The 19,215-nt window shown below is 39.4% G+C and overlaps 1 protein-coding gene across 10 annotated transcripts in view; it reads left to right on the top strand.

The window, feature by feature from the left end:
• LOC311426466 (E3 ubiquitin-protein ligase NEDD4-like) overlaps positions 1-19,215 on the top strand; it is a 144,919-nt gene that overhangs the window by 88,012 nt on the left and 37,692 nt on the right. For all 10 annotated transcript variants that reach the window (XM_084502840.1, XM_084502842.1, XM_084502838.1 and 7 more), the window contains 4 exons: positions 11,994-12,044; positions 15,080-15,141; positions 15,246-15,345; positions 17,540-17,706. In XM_084502840.1, the coding sequence (XP_084358966.1) occupies positions 11,994-12,044; positions 15,080-15,141; positions 15,246-15,345; positions 17,540-17,706 (380 nt within the window). The remainder of the gene's footprint in view (positions 1-11,993; positions 12,045-15,079; positions 15,142-15,245; positions 15,346-17,539; positions 17,707-19,215) is intronic.

The raw sequence follows: 19,215 nt of genomic DNA, 5'->3' as shown, positions 1-19,215 counted from the left end.
ACTGCAACCTAAGTGAGTAATTACCCACCAAAAAGACCTTACAGGAAATATTTTTGACTGAGCTAAATGGACTTGTAACTATCTTTTTCTTAAAGAATTAAATAAACCAAAGTCACCTCATCCCAGGGCACTTCTAATTTCTCTCTGGCAGTTTCTCCTCAGTGCCCGAAGAAATAGCAGGTATTGTGTTCTCGGGTCGGATACATGTGGCGTTTAGAATTCTTACAAGGTATTTGCTGCATTTTCTCTTAACGTTAGGAAAATCATTAAAGCAAAAATATTACTTCGAATACTGCCAAGTGTAATGCCTTCTCGAACATAAGCACTACTGGGATCAGACTGTTGAAAGAACTTACTTAGTAGCTTTGGAAAATTTTGCCTGAATAAATGTCAGCATGCTTTCTGTGCTGCCGTTACTGCTATCTCATTTCTCTGCCTCCTGATACTTTCCCCATTCTTTTCGTTGTCGCTGTTCTCTTTTGTTTAACCTCGGTCTACGGTTCTTCCATCAGCTGCATACCTAAAGGGCTGCATCATGGTCCAAGATAAACATGTTGATGGCTACTAATGTAATATAACTGAATACTTGGGGAAGGTGCTTAATGTGACTTCTGATCCCTTTCATCCCTGGCAATTTATAGGACACTCACACATCATTCAGGAGGAACAGGGTTTTGAAAATGTCGCTGGAGCTCTGGTATGCAGTCTTTAAACAAAAGCTTGACTCTATGATTTTACTGGGGCTTGTTTAAATTGCAGTTTTCTAGAACGTTGCTACGGAAGATGCACCTTCAGCTTCTCCAGAACGAAAGGCGACCAAGTTTTGTGCTGGAGGAGCCGTGACTCTGGTAGCTGGACACAACAGATCTGCTCTCAGTGGGAGTCGTGGCTTGTATAAATGTTAGTTGTTTGCCCCTACAGCTAAGTGTTTTTTAAGAGTTCACAAGGGGTCAGATAAACATTTAGTGGCTTTCAAAACCTGTCTCTGGTCATTTGAGTATGTTGTGTTATGTGGTCAGGTTACAGCGAATTTCAAAGCACTGCGGGGATTACTGGTCTTTCATACTGCCTTGAACTGTTTATAGTGGCTTTATGCCCAGGTCTATAGCATGCTTGAAGAGAGTACCAAATAGCAGGAATGAGTCTGTCTGTAGAATGGAAAACTGGGGACTTTTCTATCTCCTTGAGTTCTATTGTTCTATTTTACTGCTACTCTGACGTTGGTACACAGCGGTGCACGTATTCAGGTGAACAAGTTGAGGAATGGTACTCAGTGATAAAGGAATCCTACATCAGCACGAAAGGAGCTGTGTGTGTGACAGGTGACTGAAGGTATGCTTATTTGTGAAGAGCTGGTTTTGCACTACTGAAACGATTCTTTAGCCGCAGATCCCTACTTGCACATTACTTTTTATTAAAAAGTAGAGAGTCAGCAAGTGAAGGAGGAAGAGCTGCAGAGTGAAAAATCAGTGGTTAGAAAATGTACAAAGAATGCCATCTTGTTTGCTTGCATGTATGCATGCAGAATATATATACACATTATGCCTTATGATAACGATGTCCAACTAATCCTTCTATTTTCTGAGCTCCTTATTAAAATAGCAGTTCTATTCTTGATAGATTTTGAGAGAAATATTTCTACAATAGAAGAGAAAATATTTGAGGTAATTAATTATGACTTAAGGATTTTCTTAGGTTTGTCCACGTTCAGTTCCCATAGAAGTAAAATATTCTTGGTGTTTTTCAAAGGCAGCTGCATTCCAACATGCTCTAAACGTATCATCGACTTCCTCCAGACAAATCTTAGTGTACAGTTGAGACAATATAGGAAAAAAAGACTGCTGTCATACTTTTCAGCTGTTTTTTCCAAGAATAAGAAGAAAAAGCTAAAATTTTAGGAGGAGGTTATGTCAATTTTTAACGTTATTTGCTACCCTCTTGGTAATCTTTCAGCACGGTTGCAAGAGTTATACGTGCGTGTTGCTTCCTGAGCTCTTGTATCTCAATTGCTGCAGTTGTCCAGGATGTTACAGGGTTATAAACGGTGGAGTTTGTTGCAGTGAGAACATGAATCCCTCCAGCACACTGGAGCATTTATACTCGTACAATGTTTGGCTTTTCTGTGGGTTATATTTCTTAAGTGCTTTCTGCCAAGAAAGAACATGCATGCCAAAAAAAAATTGGTCATGGAAGGACAGGTGTATACTGAAACCCAAAAGGCTGGATAGAAGGCAAGACTGTTATTGGTAAGGAAAAGAAACAGAAAGGGAAAAGTAGGACTTCTTAAGCAAAAGGTAGAATAAGGAGATTAGCGAAGAGGGGAAAAGGAGTGGTAATAGAGAAAGAAGGTAAAAGATCTGTGCCATTTGAATGGTTCGTATTGTCTGCAACACAAGGCGGTATTAATGAACAATTTGCCAGCTAATTATACTCTTTATAATTGGCTTAATCTGTGCACCACTGCAGAGTTCCCCAAGCCTGCCTCTCGTGATTACCATTATTAGCAGTTCCCAGCTACAGTTGTGCTTCATTTCAGAAATCCCCTCACTATGGCTCCGTGAATTACTGGTTTCTGAAGGGGAGTTATCTGAGCAGCAGTCCTTCACAGTGAATAATTTTGAAAGGAAAAAATACAAACGCTTGCTGGAACGCAAGGGCTGAGTTTAAATAAAATAGGCAGTTCTGTGGGGACGATCACAGAGTTCTTGTCTTGAGAGTGCCAAGTCCTGCATTTATGCCAGCTAACTTTAGGCACCTAGCTGACAGAAATGCAGTCCTTGGAGGCTTTTGTTTGTCATCATTAGGGGTCTGCCCAGATGAAAAAGTTCATTAATCCAACCGAGCTGCTTCTCCTTGCTGACAGAGGGAGCTGAAGGCAGCTGCCCTTCTGTGCTGGACATCCATCAGCTGGAATGAAACTTGACCTGGGTTCTCATTCTTCTAGATCTCTGGCAGTCTGCATATCTGAAAGAAAAAAAGCATTTCCCTGGCCCTTCATTGGAGCACATTCCAATCCCCAGTTGTGGAATCTGATACTTTGTATTTTATTGTATTTTATACATTTTTGTGAAATGTCATAACGGTTTAGTCTTTTTTCTTCACATAATCTCAGCAGAAGTTGTTGGTGTTTTCTCTGTCTTATGCTGCATTTGTTCACCATCACTTTTCAGCAACACAGCTTGGAACATCAGAGTCCCGCTGCATGTACGTTACTAGGTGTAAGGTGAGGAATACCTATCGGTCAGTCGTGTGTGGGGTCCGCTGCATGAGAGCCGTGTGCTTGAGGTATACTTCCGTGCATCCTCTCCAGGACCAGCCTCTCCCAGGCAAGAAGCAATAAAAAAAATAAAATGAGTCTGAGCAAATGAAGAATTTTGGGGCCTCTGAGAAAGCTCCAAGCAGTAAAGTCCAGTTGTCTGGGCTTTGGAGAGAGACCAGCATCTCTTCCTTGTAACAACCCTTCTGCTGTAAACCTGGCTGGATTTTGCTCTGACTTTGGTAAAGTTAGCTTCCTATCTAAAATGTAATTGTTTTCTAAATTCAGTACTCTTTTTTTTTTTAATACACAAGAATATAGAATTTGAATAAATTTTTTTCTTTTGGATATGAGGGATTGTGATTCCCTACTGAATCCTGTGCAGTCTCAAACATGCACAGTGTGAAAAATGTTTTGGTCCCTTTTTTGTACCAGTGGCAATACGTATTTAATTTCAAGAGCACAACAGACATTCAACTTTAGTGGCTCTAAAAAATTGTCCTGAGTGACCCAATCCTTTTTGGTCTTGGAGTACTAATGGATAGGACGGTGGTAAATTGCTGAATTATAGTGAAGCTTCATAGTAAGATGACTTCATTTTTTTTTTTCCTGTTGTTTTTTTCATCTGTTCCTTCATTTTTTATGGAACAAGGGACAGGAACTGTCCTATTGCATTCAGTTTCTTTGAGACTTTCTGCCCGTCCTTTCCCTTAAGCACAACAACTCTGCTCCTCTTTCCCCAACCCTCTCCCGGCTCAGGCCTGTGCTGAGCATCTCTCAGGCACGGGCTCTGTTCGCGCCGACCCGCAGAGCTGCTTATTCCCGGAGGCTGCGAGCAGCGGGTACCAGCAGGTAGAGAGAGCTCTGGGACCCCTCGTAGAGCGAAGCAACAGGAGCCTGTTTCAGCACTCCTCTGGCATACGCTTAACTACAGGAGGGATCTAACAAGGAAGCTGTTTCAGTGTAATGTAGAATACATCTTTAACTTTCTTTCTTTTCTCTGGCATTGTCCAGAGTTTTGGGGTGGGTGTTACTCATATTTCAGTAATGTATCAGATTTTGGTGTAAGTGCTTGATGGCTTTGAGTGGGTTTAAATAAGCAGTGGCAACAGAAGACAAATATTTTAAAATTTAAATATTTTATGCTTATGTACTTCAGCTTACTTAATCCATTTCATTAAGGATCTAGTTGTCATGGTTGTCCATGCTCCCTAGGAAACAGACTTTTCTCGCTCAGCTGTGGCTGTTAGGGAGCGCTGCTGCCTCAGCTCTGAAACTGCGACTCTGTCTTTTATTTCTAGCTTAATCTGTGAAGGGCCTCTGTCTGGGTGTTACGCATTATCATCTTGCCAGAGATAAGACTTAGCCTTGAGCAGGCGTGCCCAACTGTGTGTAATATCCTGGGAACCGATTGTACGGTATCTTCTCATTAACTATTCCTAATGGGTGGAAACGATACCAGAGGGGTTACAGTAATGAAGTCGTAATGTGATAGATCGGGCTGAATGAGAATAAATTCATTCTGATGTGCAGCAGTATTCCAGGGGGTATCATTAGTGCATACAGAATAATACATAGAAACCTACTGGCTCGCCCTGTGTTTTTTAATTTACTGTTTCCCAGTAACTCCTTAAAAACCCAACCTGCGATTTAAAGGCAAGATTCAGATCAACGTGTCACCACAACAGACAGGAGTTTGCAGTGAGAAAGAAAATATTATGGAAACTAAAATATAACTAACCGAAATGGCTGTTCTAGTATTAAATTCGTGTGAGTGCTGTTAGAGGAACAGTGACTATTCTTTCATTACTGCACAAATGAGTGTCAAGATAATTGTTTAGGAAATGAATGAAGTTTTGGTCTTTCTGTAGTACCTTCCCTTTAAGACAGGTTTGGAATAGGAAAAAGCATAGCCACTAGAAGGCCTTCTGTTTTTTTCTGTGGTTCATTTAATGCATTGCCGTATTGTATGCCTTGAACACAAACACTGAACTAACTTTATATTATTGTTAGGTAGTAAATTCTGATTCCAAATCAAAATTTCATGTAGACCCTTTTTCAATAGAGCTATTTAAAAATAAACAAACAGTGCATTCACGTTTAACAACAAAACTTAAGTCTGCAATGTAAAATATTGTTTCCTGAGCCACTTTGCTATGTACAAAGCATTACTGAAATGTCTTCAAATTTTTAAAAATGCTGAATGGTTTATGCTACAAAAGATATAGTGCAAAAAAGAGCTAGATTAAAAACAAAAACTGCACCTTTCAGATGTTAGGTGAAAAATAGGATAGTATTGCGTATTTAAAGAATCTAACAGATGCAACTAAATGCCTTTTCACGTGTGAAAGCAGTTCATTAGAAGTGATGTGCCTACTGCTCTGTGGTGCTTGTGCTTTTAGGAACACTAAGTTTCAGGTTTCTGAATGCCTATTTTGTCAGCATTTGAATACAATTGAAAACATCACCTTCTAAATCAGAAGTTCTAATAATTTCAGTAACAGATTATAATTCTAATCTAATTATTTCAGCATTAAATATCCCTTCTCTTAATTTTAGTTCTTTGTCGTGTTTTAAACTCTAGAAATAAAGCATGAGCTACCTCTGTATGTAAAAAGTATGGACTTAGTTTTGTAATGTATTTTTAATAAATGCTTGGTACAGGAACAATTTTTTCAAGTAAAGTCTTACATTTCCTACAAAATGTAGAGTCAGTGACTGGTTTTCTTTTAGGCTTTTTTTTTATTTATCATTATTGTGGTAGCAAGGAGAGATTGAAAATAGTTAGACAAATCATCTCATTTGACTGGTACGTGAGTTTTCCTCCTTAATCGAAACCACAGTTTAGGATTCTGCACCGCACGTGCATACCGTGCTTACAGCTGAGCTGAGGCTCTGCCAGCAGGACTGCTCCTGCTCCCCAGCCCTCTCCAAAGGCAAGAACCCTGAGCCTTGCCACCTCAAGTGTGTCTATGCCAGCCCACATCATCTGGGGGAGGAAAAGGGAGCTCCGTGCCCAGGCAGAGGTATGATGTTGTGGGAGTCACAGTGGTGCAGTGGGAAAACAGTGGATGGCTACAGACTCCCTCCGAAAAATGGAAGGGAAGAAGAGAAGCTGGAGTCGCACTTCATGTACAAGAGATGTTTGAGCATGTGAAGGTCAGCGATGGAGACCACAAGTTCCATCAAATGGATAGAAACAGGACCTGGAAACTACAGGGCCTCAGTCCTGGGAAAGCACAGGAATGAGTCTGCCTGGAAAGTGTTCCAAGCCAAATGAAGCTGGAAACTGGGAAAAGCCAGGAGAAGCTACCAAAGGCAAGTCAAGCCTGACTTACCTATGTCTCCTTCTGCAAAAATGTAACACTTTTCTACAAAAAAAATAGAAAACCAGTACTGTTTTTGTTCATGAAGTGACAAAAGCAGGATTTTGCTTCATTGTTACAACACAACACTATGTAATATATTTAGTTTGCTAATTGAGGTGAAAAGAGCTCTCTGTCCGGGTAAAATATGTGATTTTTATCTAAAGCGACTAGGTATTTTCTGCTCCTGAGTTGTTTTTTCACTTTTGGTATGTGCAACTCTATTGCATTTATGCTGTGAAGACGTAGTGCTGTAGAGGTGTGAGTCTTTAAAACTCTGGGAAGGGCTTCAGTGACACTTGGCAGTGATATATCATTTCTCAAGTGCAGGGCCCAAGTAATGCATAAGCAAAATTTGCTTAATTCTTGCTTAATTTTATACTGTTTTATAATAATTTGGCAGCTGAATTTGCTCAGTTGTGATAATCACCTCTTCACGACCTCCCTCTTTTTGTCCTTGGTTTAGTTTATTTTGCCAGTTTCTCCAGGCTTATACCACCTCATTAGCTGCTGACTTGTAGAAAACATCAGCTTAAAGCTCGACTGTATCTCCCCAAAGCCTCATGTAGTCCTGCACGGTGAGGGGATGACGTATGTTGACATACTGATCGTTCTTCGTGACTAAGGCTGCCAGTGTTAAAATTGTCCCCTAATGATTATAGCCCCTCAGCCCTCTTTGGTTACACACCAGGGCACATCACGGCGGTGCACTGCATTTCCGAGTCCCCCAACAGGAGCTCCTGCTCTTAGGCATGAAAGAAAGATGAGAAAATAACAACAGAAGATAAAGATCTGACCCATTGTTTCACCAAACACGTGAGAACTGATTGAACAATGCAACTCCTCTCTTAGCTTTTCACGTAGCCCTCTGTTTGCAGCTTGCAGGTCTTGCATTCACGTTCTTTCTCTGCCACCCCCTTAAGGCGGATGAGTACTGTGCAGAAGTGCAAATACACCGTGCTGCCTTCTTGTCCCTGCATGCACTGGTCCAGCCTGTGCACTTCGAAGGGAGAGTTTGGTCTCAGATCAGCTCAGTGCCACCCAGCCTTTCTCATGGCCTGGCCCTGGAAGCGTGTCCATCGCATCAGTGCCTGCACAGGTGTCCTATTCCTGCCCGTGTTGTGGTCCCTCATCACTGAATTATGTTCACATGAGCGCCCTTCACACGGCTGTTCTTGTCATGTTAGGTGTCACCCTGCTAGTCCATCAGGGATTTGAAAAGACTGGAATTAACATACCTTTCGTCTATTTAGAATAGAATTCAAAGATAACACGGGCTCTGCACCTCCTCACTCTGTTTGTGCCATCGAAGTTACTACAGGGGTTGTGTCACCCAGCTCTGAAATCAAGCAATATCAGGACTGGAATGCAGCATCTGCTGAAACAGCGCCCAGAAATAGTACACAACAATTTTTAAGGGGGGGAAGCTGGGAGCACCGTGATTAACTGAAAATGCCAAGGGAACTGTAGGTGGGTGGAGTGCTTCTATCCAGTGTGGGATTTGGCTAGAGAACCAGAACATCTCTGAACTTCTGAGGGATTGGTGATAACCACAGCTGATCAGGACTCACCTCCACATCACGGATGAGCATCAACATGAAGCAACATGAATTCTGCTGTATCTTTCAATTTTATTTTTTATTCATCTTTTCCCCATTTCTGTCCATTATTGAAATTTCACGTACAGATGATGAGATCTCTGCAGTGGTTTGCAGGTGTTGCCAGTTCCCAGGCAGAGGCAATGAACGGCACAGTTTCACAAGAGCATTCAGTGGGAACCTCTTGGTGAGCTTTCCCAACACACGCCTGTCCTGGCCCTCTCGCTCGAGTTCCTACCTCCTTGCTGTGCCATCCATTCTCCTCAGTCATTCCAGTGAAATTATTTATAGAGTCACACAGCGAACTAGATCAGGCAATTAATGTTCTGCCCTGCCCTCCCTGATGAGATCATCTGTGTTAGTGAGCAGCAGGTCCTGTAGAGAGCCTCCCCTGGTTGGAGCATCTGTCACCTGGCTGAAGAAATTGTCCTCAAGGCCAGGCATCTTCCACTTGATGCATTCTCTGACCCTATGATAAAAGCATCTTTATGGTAGCTCAGGTGGTGTTTCAAAGAGAATTTCCATGCAGTTATCTTTTTACTAGCGTTAAATACTTATCTGCTTCGTATTTGGACTGTGAAGAGCATTTTCCATGTGCACGAGCTGCATTTTTCTTGAATGAAAAGCTGCATAAAGAGCTCTACGAATAAGTATGCATAGTTTTTTTCTGATTAGTTGATATTGGGGTAATTGTATTGAAGTGGGATGTTGAATGTACTTGCTATTTGGCAGTAGTAAGGGAGAAACATGTTAATTCCCTAAGAGCAATACCTGTTACCAGTTATTTCTGGTAGCTGATAAGAAGGGTAATAATCAAAACTCCATAATTAAAAATACATTAGCTGTTTTAACTTAAATTCAGAAAAGACAGGCTCCTTGGTGCAGGCGCTCTTTTTGCGTTGCTACGTGAGCTTGTAGCACAGCAGCAGGTGTCCATGCTTTGGGACAGTAGCACTTGGTGCTCTTTGTGGCAGAAACAGCATTTTTGTTATGTTATCATATAAAATATGAATTTTAATACTAAATGTAATGCTTTGCTATGAGAAATATGTAAACTTGGCTTCAAAGGAGCAGCATGCACTTCCTGGAATTCTGTGCATAGTGTGGTTATAAATAAGCAGCAGGTTATTTGGGATTCACTAGGGCTGATATCTGGTATCGTTAACAGTATCTGGCAGAAATTGTTTTCCCTGACAGACAGTTGATTTTTGATTAATGCAATATGCTTTGTTATGAAAACCAGTATCTTAGAAAATTAATGAATACCAAGCATAAATCCAGCATGGTGACTGGCTCATAAAGCAAATACGTATATGCTATTTAATTACTTTCCATCTCATCTCTTGCCAAAATTTTATTCCTTTGGAAGCATCATAGAAGCATCACAGTCAAATTTAAATCATTTTAAAATAGGACAAAAAATGGTGCTAGGCATGGGTTGCAAATACAGGGTTTAATTCTGGCTGTAAAATTAATTAATTTGAAAGGGAATTATTTTTCATTTGTGCATGAGTGCATAGCACTGGAAACGTTATGTATTTGTATTCAATTAAGTACACTTTTTCAGTCTATAAAAAAGTATTCTCTTCGTTGCCCAAGTTGTTAATAAGCTGCAAGAATTGATGTTTTCTGCTTCGTTGCTACTGTTTTATGAACTTATTGTTACCTTACATGCAGCGCCCTTGTTGTAGGGCTTGGCCTCCCCATGGCGGGGCCCTTGCCCCTGGTTCTCCCGTCTCATTAGACCTGTCTGCTAGGAGCGTGTGCTTCGTTCAGCGCCACGTGGGACAGCGCTCCAGCACGTTCCGGGGACTTGGCGCTGCCAGCGAGCTCCTGGGACACGTGGCACTTTGAGGAGGTGCAGCACCGAGGGGCAGGAGGGAATCTCTCCGTGCGGTGCCGAACTGTGCCACCTGTGTTCTCCTTGGTTTTATTCCTGTTGCCCTCTGTTACTTACCAGCAGGGAAGATCATTAGATCCATGTGTATGCGATTCAAGCGGGGAGGTGCTCTGCATTTCTGGTTTGTGTATGGGATGTGTTAAAGTCAGATGGAACTTACCTGAAAGTTTTTAAAGAGAAATGGCCCTTGAGGTTTAGTTGAATTTGCAGCTTTGTCTGCTCTTTCAGTGAAACTGTTAATTGTAAAAACTAGTGATTTGTGAAAAAATGCTGAATTAGCTTTGAGGTGTCTCTAAATGATAAAGACAATGCCTGAGCAGTGCTTTAAGGATACAAAGTTTTTAAAGAAATCCCAGTCCAGACAGCATGCAAATATTTTCCACTGAAAATATATCTACTGCTCTTGAATGTATTGATTGGACAGACATTTCAAGAACAGACATTGCTGTTTTGTGAGAAAATCATTGAGAGCTATTTCTTTCTAGGTTTTACTGAAGCGTGAAGTGAATGATAACGGAGGACGTTCTCCCTCTCAAAGTTTATCCTTAGTCTGTGCATCTCTGCTGCTATGTCAGGTTCCTTTCCCTCTGTCAGCCCTTGTAAGGGTGTTGCTGGAAGGGCGCTGAGAAACCTTGTGGGAATTTCTGCGCTGTCCGAAGCGGTGGGTGTGAGTGGGTGACTTGGCCACTGCGTATGGTCCAGTTTGAGCATCTTAAGCACCGCTGAGCATTGAAAGATGAGATAGCTAACGTGAACCTTGAGACCTGGAAGTTTCCAGGTGGTTGCTGGCGGTGCTCGCTCCAAAGCCAACCTGTGCCGTGGCGGGCCGGCAGGCAGGCGGGAGGCCTTCCTTGCCTTCCCTGGAGGCCGGCTCCCACCGCTGCCTCCCAGCAGTGCCTTCAGGCTGCTCACTCTGAGACACGGCGCTGGTCGAGCCTGCAGCAAAGAACATTGTCACGTTTTGGGCGGTTTTTGACTTCTATTGAATTAAATATGGAAAAGTAGCGGTCGTGGTCTGCATACAGGCATAACTGTGCATGAGTATCGTGGTGGCACGGTGTGGCCTGAACGCTGGCGTAGCCACATCCACGAGCCAGGCCTGAAGTGCTGCACGAGTGGTCAGCTCGGCGAGTGGGAGAGGTGGGAGTTCCCTAAGGGCTGCCTCTAGGAGATGTTCCTAACTGTTCCTTGCAAAGTCAGTGTGCTTAGTCACTGGAACAGCAGTTTCTACTTTTTTTTTTTTTTTAATACTTTCTAATACTTTGTTTTCTCTTTGATAAAATGATAATTTTTTATTTGGGGAAAAATGTTTACAATTCATGCAGTTCTCTCTTCACCGATTGGATGCCAGGCTCCCCCTCCCATACCGGTTCCATGTGGATATAACGTTTTCCTGTTTTCCTTACCTTACAAGTCAAAAAGTCACCAAGCTTTGACATGAACGTTTCAACTACGTGGTGAACTGTAATTTCACTCTGCTTTTTCAAATGTGGATGGAGACTATAATTCATGCAAAGAGTGGATTATTATTATTTTGTGCTTTGAATTATACATGAGTTGGCACAGGAAACATTTGAATTTCATCAGTGCTTAACGTAGATGCTGTGGACTAAGAAGGCATTTTGGAGTGTCACATAAATGCTCTGCTGAAATAGCTTAATTGTAACCACTGATAATGCGCAACAATAAAGGGGTAGAAACCAGTAATTGCAAAAATAATGGTACCAAACCATCTTTATTCTTGCTTCCTTGTCCTTGGATTACTGTTTATAAATTTTTGCTTTTCTGATGTAAAAATTTTAGGAGTAAAAAGACTTCTTTTTTTTTTTTTTTTTTTTTTTTTATTTTCTTCTTCTTCTTCTTCTATTTGACAGACTAGAGACGACTTCCTGGGTCAGGTGGATGTGCCACTTAGTCACCTCCCGGTAAGCAGTGCTTTTGTCTCTGTGTGCTCTCTTTGTCATCACCAGATATGTGAACTTGAATTTGTTTTTATTTTTATAGTTGAATGGGTTAACACAGGAATGTTGGAAGTTATTGAAAAACATTTACATCAAATTAAAGTGTCATGAGCATTGAGTACTCATGGAGCATGAACATTGTTATTTTTGCCTGAATTTGACCCCTTGCTATTGATGGATGTTATTACGTGAGGAAAATGGCTTTGCAGTGACTTTCACAATGATGCTTATTTGGATATGTCTGTTATGGTTGATCTTGAGTCATAACACTGTTGTTGTTGGCTTATAAACTGCGATAGTTGAAGAATATGATGGAAGGATCAAAAATGTATTCTGATGAAAAAAGCATTATTCCATTCCCTAGCATACTAGCAGCATTTTTTAGTATTATTGTGTCCATATTTGTGTGTATGCTTCCATTTACACACATGCATGTGCGCAGACATTCTCTCTCTCAAAGTAGCAGATACACAACTGTAGAGAGAGTGCCCGGTGTGAAGCTGCATGTGTACTGCAGACACGCTGCTCCAAAGTAGAAAATGATGAGGGACGTATTAGTGCATGTCTATTTTGCAGTCAGGTAGCATTTTACAGTTCCTTTTTAGTAAATGTTATTTTAATAATTAAAAATCATCAGCAAGAGTTGAGGTAGAGCTAGAGGCATGTCACAGGCTGTGAGCTCTTTGGAGGAATTGGCAGCTTTCTGCTTTCCGTCGGCATTCTATAGGCAGATGACAGCCCTACTGTCCTCTCCCCAGGGACTTGCCTCGCACTTCAGCGTGCATCTCACGTTCTAGCTCTTGTTTAAACAGTGGAACGCTAAACTTACTCTTTCAAATTATTTTTAAGTCTTCTGCTGTCTTTAAATAGAAAATGCAAATTGTCTGGTTGAGCTTCTTTGCTGCCATTGAAGAATAAATTCCATTATCTAAAATGAGAAAATGTAGTCCAGAACTCCCCGCTTCCTTCCATTGAGGCTCACTACGAAGTGAATGTGAGTCCTGTACAAAATCCTTCCTCACTCTCCATATTTGCGGATAATTTATTTAGCTCCAGAAGCAACTTTTTTTTTCTCCAAAATTTCTCCTGGAAAACTTGTAATACACATCTCAGAGCTGTCATTCGTTCTGTTTCTGGCTCTGACATAGCAGTGTCTCCCATGGGCTGTTCTCACGCTCTGCGTCAGTTACTTACATCATGCTCATCACAGAATCACAGAATTTTCTAGGTTGGAAGAGACCTCAAGGTCATCGAGTCCAACCTCCAACCTAACGCTAACAGCCCTCCACTAAACCATATCCCTAAGCTCTACATCTAAGCGTCTTTTGAAGACTCATCAAGGTGTGTGTACTCATTTGATGTTCAGGGAAACATGCTATAATTCTTTACGTTCTAATCAATGTTTTCCTCATTTATCCTTCCAGTATGCTCCATGAGAGATCATGGAGCAATTATTTAAAATATTTTCTTTCTCATTCTAACTGTGTTGCTGATTTGTTTGGCAAAATCCTGGCTTTCTCTGGCACTATCTAATTGCTATCTGCAATATTTGGTTAAAATAAACAGCTTCGTTTTTAATGCACATTGCATACAGATGAGAGTACTAAAAAGCAATACTTCTCAATCGTGCATTTTTTAAAGTCCTTGATTTGATTATAATCTACTATCTCACCGAGAAAATGGGAAGTCTGTCTTGCACAGATTGAGTGGAAACTTAATGCAGGAAATGCCTTGCAGGATAAGAGTTCATTCCGTGAAAGACTGTATGTTATTTGATATAAAATCTGAGATCATGAGTTAGGCTTCATTTTGAAGTTATTACTTACTGACTTTGAAATACCACAGATAATAAAGCTTTTACTGATTAGTAATCCGGGAGGCAGGTTATTCTGTGTTTATAAAGGCTTAGTAGAGGAATGGGGCACAAAAAGTATTGTTGTTTTTAAGGATGGGGCTGGAAAGGGATTTCTAGATGTACCACCATTTTTTTTTAGTAGGTGGCAGAAAGGAGCAACATTCCTGCTACCTTGGTGCTCATTTTGAGAAAGTTTCATGGTAATCCAAGGAACTAGATCTCAGGTCTCTGTTGGAGCATGTGTGGTAACGTGCTTACTTTTTCAGTGTAACACAGCTCATGCTTCCAATCTGTCAGCCCCAATGGTACAACAGGTTAATGTGCCCCAAGCAGTCCAAAGATTATACTTGTATATGGGCCTCTGGTTCTTTTATTTACCTTCTCATTTTTAAATCTCTAGTTTTGTACCTATAAAGTGCCTGATCTCACAGACTTGATGGATGTAACTTACCTTGATAAAGAAGCTGAAATTCTTATGTAATAGAAAGTTTTTTTTAAGATTTAAGGCTTTGTGAAACATAATTAAGTGGAAATCAGAAAATGTGATCTGTCGGCCTGATAGTATTACAAATCTGCTTCATACAGAATTTCATAATTCATATAGTCTTAACTGAAAGTTTTGAAAGTTTCAACAGTTTTGAAATAAAAAAAATGAAAGCCAACTGAAGAATATTTTATTTAATAGCTTTCCAAAGTATTTTGAAGCAGTCAAAATACTGGTATTTTGACGCAGTCAAGTATTTTGAAGCAGTCAAAATACTGCTTCAAGTGGATGCAGCCTTCTCTGACGATGCTGTTGGGTGACTGCATCAAGTTGGAGAGGGGTTGTTTACTGGGTCTTTCCCAGCTTTCACTGAGATATGAACGTTTCTGTGCATTTACAAACGTTTCTGTGCACTTAAAAACAAGGCTTGGTTCAGCCCGTTACTGGTATTTGCAGTGACATCTAGTGGACCTCTTCCGCAGCTATATATTAAACATCCACCCACTGTAATTATACTGGAGCAGGTCTGCCTGCTGCAACTTTGTCACTTGAACAAATCCTCCCTAGCAGTTTTAGTTGGTCTGTGATGTGAATGTTCTTTATAGATCTCTGTGCTTGTTGGAAAGCCCTGTAATGTGCTATTTTCTTAAATACTTGTAGACTGAAGACCCAACCATGGAAAGGCCATATACGTTTAAGGATTTCCTTCTCAGACCAAGAAGGTGAGGGGGAAGACCTTTGTGTTTTAAAACATTTCTTACCTCGAGATTTATTATTTGCAACTATTTGAGGGCTATTGAATTAAATGCTTTTCTTTATTTTGTAGCCACAAATCTCGTGTAAAGGGTTTCTTGAGACTGAAGATGGCTTATATGCCTAAAAATGGTGGTCAAGATGAAGAAAATGATCAAAGGGATGAATCTGAGGTAAGACACTTAATCAAGAGTTCACTAGTTGATAACCTCTTTTTGTCTTTTTTACACATGTTGAGGTATTCAAATTATTAGAGATCTAAAAATATAATTATAGAAAAAGTTGTATTTTTGAAATATAAAATGCTGGTAACAATGTTGGTAGCTACTTACTCCCAATCACACATGCACACAGGTGTGTTTTTTTTTTTAGCTGTAAGGTGATGTTTTCTCTACTATTTCAAGTACATCAAAGTATTTCAAGTGGCACAATGAATTCTAAAGTTTGTCTTACTCAGTTATGGTGGTGTTTTTTTCATTTTTATGAACATTCTCAAGACCTTATAAGTCATGCAAAGAGGGCAGAAGAATTCAGAAGTCTATCCAGGTAATTTATATTTGACATAAACATGATGGTCTGTATTAAATATATAAGTACCTCTTCCTGAGAAGCCATTTCAACGTAGCCGTCAAAACGCTTTTCTTCACTTCTTGGCAGCACTGGCTTTACAGAGAATAGAGCTCATGGAGGCACAGCAGGTTTAAAGATTTCTCAGCACTCTTATCAGCCATCATGCATCTTAAGAATTACTGCATTTAGAGTTGACCAAGTGGATATTAGCCCAAGTTTGCTTTACTAATAATGCACAACAGTTGCCTGTAACTTGAGAATGAGGGCTCTCATCCCAAGCTATATTTTTCTACTCTGGCGGTTGCTTTTCAGAGGGTCTGCCTTGGTCCCGGTACAGAGGCAGCAGAGTTGTTTCTTAGCAGTCGTCAACCTGCACATGTTAAAGCAGCCTATCAGGCTATCCAGCCTATCAGCATATCCAGCCAAAACCATGCTTTGTCTGGATCTTATGGCAGGGTGTTGAGTCTCTTATTACTATGAAGGCAGTTTACAGGTTCAAAACCATTTTTTTTCTCTGTCATCTCATATGAAAAAGTGAGTGTGTTCGTGTATAAGTACTTTTGTATTTTGTCTATACTTTGTACGTATTGTATTATAATTTTGTATATGAATTCATATACGAATCCAAAAAGTTTTATGTGTCACATAAATATATAGTATTTATATAAAATAATCAGTAATCCGTATATCTGAATTATATTCCGTATATAATCCGTATATCCTAGAAATTGCCAAATTCTAATATAATCTGAATTTTCTTTGATACTTCAAATAACAAGAATCTTAAGTCAAGATCCTCCTGACTTATATACATAAGGTAATGCCACAAGGCTCTAGTAGTGTCCTGTGAAAACAGCATTTCAAGTAAGTTAATAGTAGAGAAATTCTTTTAGGCTTTGTTTTATCAACACACTTACAACCATTCCTTAATTTTATACTTCAATTTTTGAGGATTAACGGGGAAGGAATATTCTTAACTATAATTGAATTACAGTAAGGTAGCATTTTATGCCTGTTGAATCTTACATAAGTGAGGATATTTTACCTAGAAAGAATCCACAAAGGCAATTAGATTTCAGTTTGAATTCAAGTAGATTTACATTTTAAAGTCTTTTGGGTTATGCTTATGAAACAGGAGTAAAATATAGCGTGGTGGTGGTGTAAGTGAAGTTATTGAATATGTTTAGAAATAATATTGATTTTAGGTTTGTTTATTTTCCCAGAAGAGGTATGGTTGAATGATCTGCACATCTGTATGTTGTCCTGCTTTTGCATAGCTTTTTTGCTGCTGTCAATAACTTTTAGACCATTTGGCAAGCTGCAGCTGAATTTGACAAAAGGATAGAATAGATGTGGTGAATAGAAGTTCCCATATGCTTTAAGAAAATAGCAGCTGGGAAAGAGAAAGGAAAAATGAAGGATTATGCTTCATGAAGAAAAGGTCACAGCTTGAGTTCAAAAGTTAGCAGTTGGTTCTGTTTGGCTTCATGACTGAAAATCTGCACCTGGCCACCACCAGGCAGAGTGCCTGCCCAAATAAGTTTAGGAATTCCTGTTTTAATAAACTGGTAGAATTTTAGTGTTTGTTGTTGTTGTTGTTGTTGTTTTAATCATAGAAATGTAGTGCACACTGTAACCATGGAGTTTATGTGTGTATGGTTGAGATTTAAGTAATTTTTAACTTCTCTTTGGAAAAAAAAATCTGAATCTGCACCCATGCAGTAATGTAAGCAACAGTAACACAACTTCTCTTTAACTCAAAGTTTATAATCTTTTTTTTTTTCTTTCATTCCTAAGCATGGATGGGATGTGGTTGATTCCAATGACTCCGCATCTCAGCGTCAGGAGGAGTTACCACCTCCTCCACTGCCTCCTGGATGGGAAGAAAAGGTTGACAACCTGGGGCGGACTTACTATGTCAACCATAACAACAGAACTACTCAATGGCATCGACCAAGTTTAATGTAAGTGGCAGTGTAGATAAATGTTTTACGGGTGAGTGAAAAATTATCTGTCAGGATAGTGATTTTTTTCCAACAAACATTATTGTTTTGAATTTGAATTCAAGGTTGGAAAAAGTTTAAGCACAATTTTTACAAAGCTGTTTGTAAAGGCACGCTTTTCTTTTGAGTTACAAACTAATTTTGATTCTGGTGCTAACTGCTACCTATCTGAAACTATGAGAAAATTTTCAGGTATTCTGGTAAATTGAGAACCAAAGTTTGCAGAGCTTCAGTTAAAAACGAAACATCTTTTTTAAAGAATATAAAGAGATTTCCCCACACCAAGCAAATCAGATATACACATAAGTATTCTGGGAAAATCTAGGGAATCTGAAGGTGGAAGAGAAATTAATATGTACCTTCATATATTGGGAGATAGATGAGGAATTTTTCAGTAAGTAATTTAAAAGGAATAAGTTCCTCTGCAGGGACTGTTGAAAGGGTATTAAAAACAAACAAACAAACAAACAAAAAACAACACACAAGCATTTCAAGTCTATTAAGTTTTGATTAAGTTAAACTGATTGATTTTGAAGACATCCTCTTTACTATTCAGTGTATAGACTTCATTGTTTATGCACGCTTGTGTTAATGTGCAGCTCCTGTTCAAACTTTCATTACACATTGCTTATAATTAGAGTTATAGTACTGTAGCAAGTTTACATTTTAAATAGTATGTTTTAATCAAAAATGTTAAGAGTTATACTGAAATCATGCATTATTCAAACATCTTGCATTATTTTAGAGTAGCTACTATTCTTACACTATTGTTTCTAATAAGTGATGTTTGTTCCTTCTTGAATGTTCATATTCATAGTTAAATTACGCAAATATGTGTTGTCTGTATTTATGGCACTGTTTGTTCTTTTTGTCTGATGTGTTTATCTTAGAATTTAATTAAATTTCATTCTGAAGGTTTTGAAATATTTTTGTAAATGCTGAGCTATTTACTATGCAGCTTTTATTTTTTCATCAACTACCACTGTTCTGGTTGGTAACAGTCCGTAAGCATCTATAAAAATTTAATTTTATAAATTATTTAATTTAGGACCCCCTTGTGTTCTGATTATGTTAAATGAAACAAGGAGTACATGGCTTCACAAATTTTTAACTGACAGATAACCAATTAGTCATGGCTAGAAAGCATCATCAGATGTGTATATAAAGTGGAGGCCTCAGGGTCTGCTATTATACTTTCAAGGTCACATGCATTTGTATTTTGAGTCTGGTTATCCTGGGTCACAATGAGTAATAACGGGTTAGTATGTTAGAGTGGGGACTTAATTTTTCTGTTGTGCCAACTTTGATGTGCAAAGAATGTTAATTTCCAGTATTACATGGTATTTGTGAAGTGCTTCCAGTTTTATATTATTTAAACTAAAGGATTAAACTGTTTCCTATTTATGAAGCCTGACATATGCAAGAGTAATGAATTTTATACTATAATCAAAAGCATTAATGAGGTTTTGG

Source organism: Aythya ferina (genome assembly GCF_964211825.1).
Source record: "Aythya ferina genome assembly, chromosome: W".
Classification (NCBI taxonomy): domain Eukaryota; kingdom Metazoa; phylum Chordata; class Aves; order Anseriformes; family Anatidae; genus Aythya; species Aythya ferina.
The sequence above is the reverse complement of the archived record's forward strand: the minus strand, read 5'-3'. Positions and strand labels throughout refer to the sequence as shown.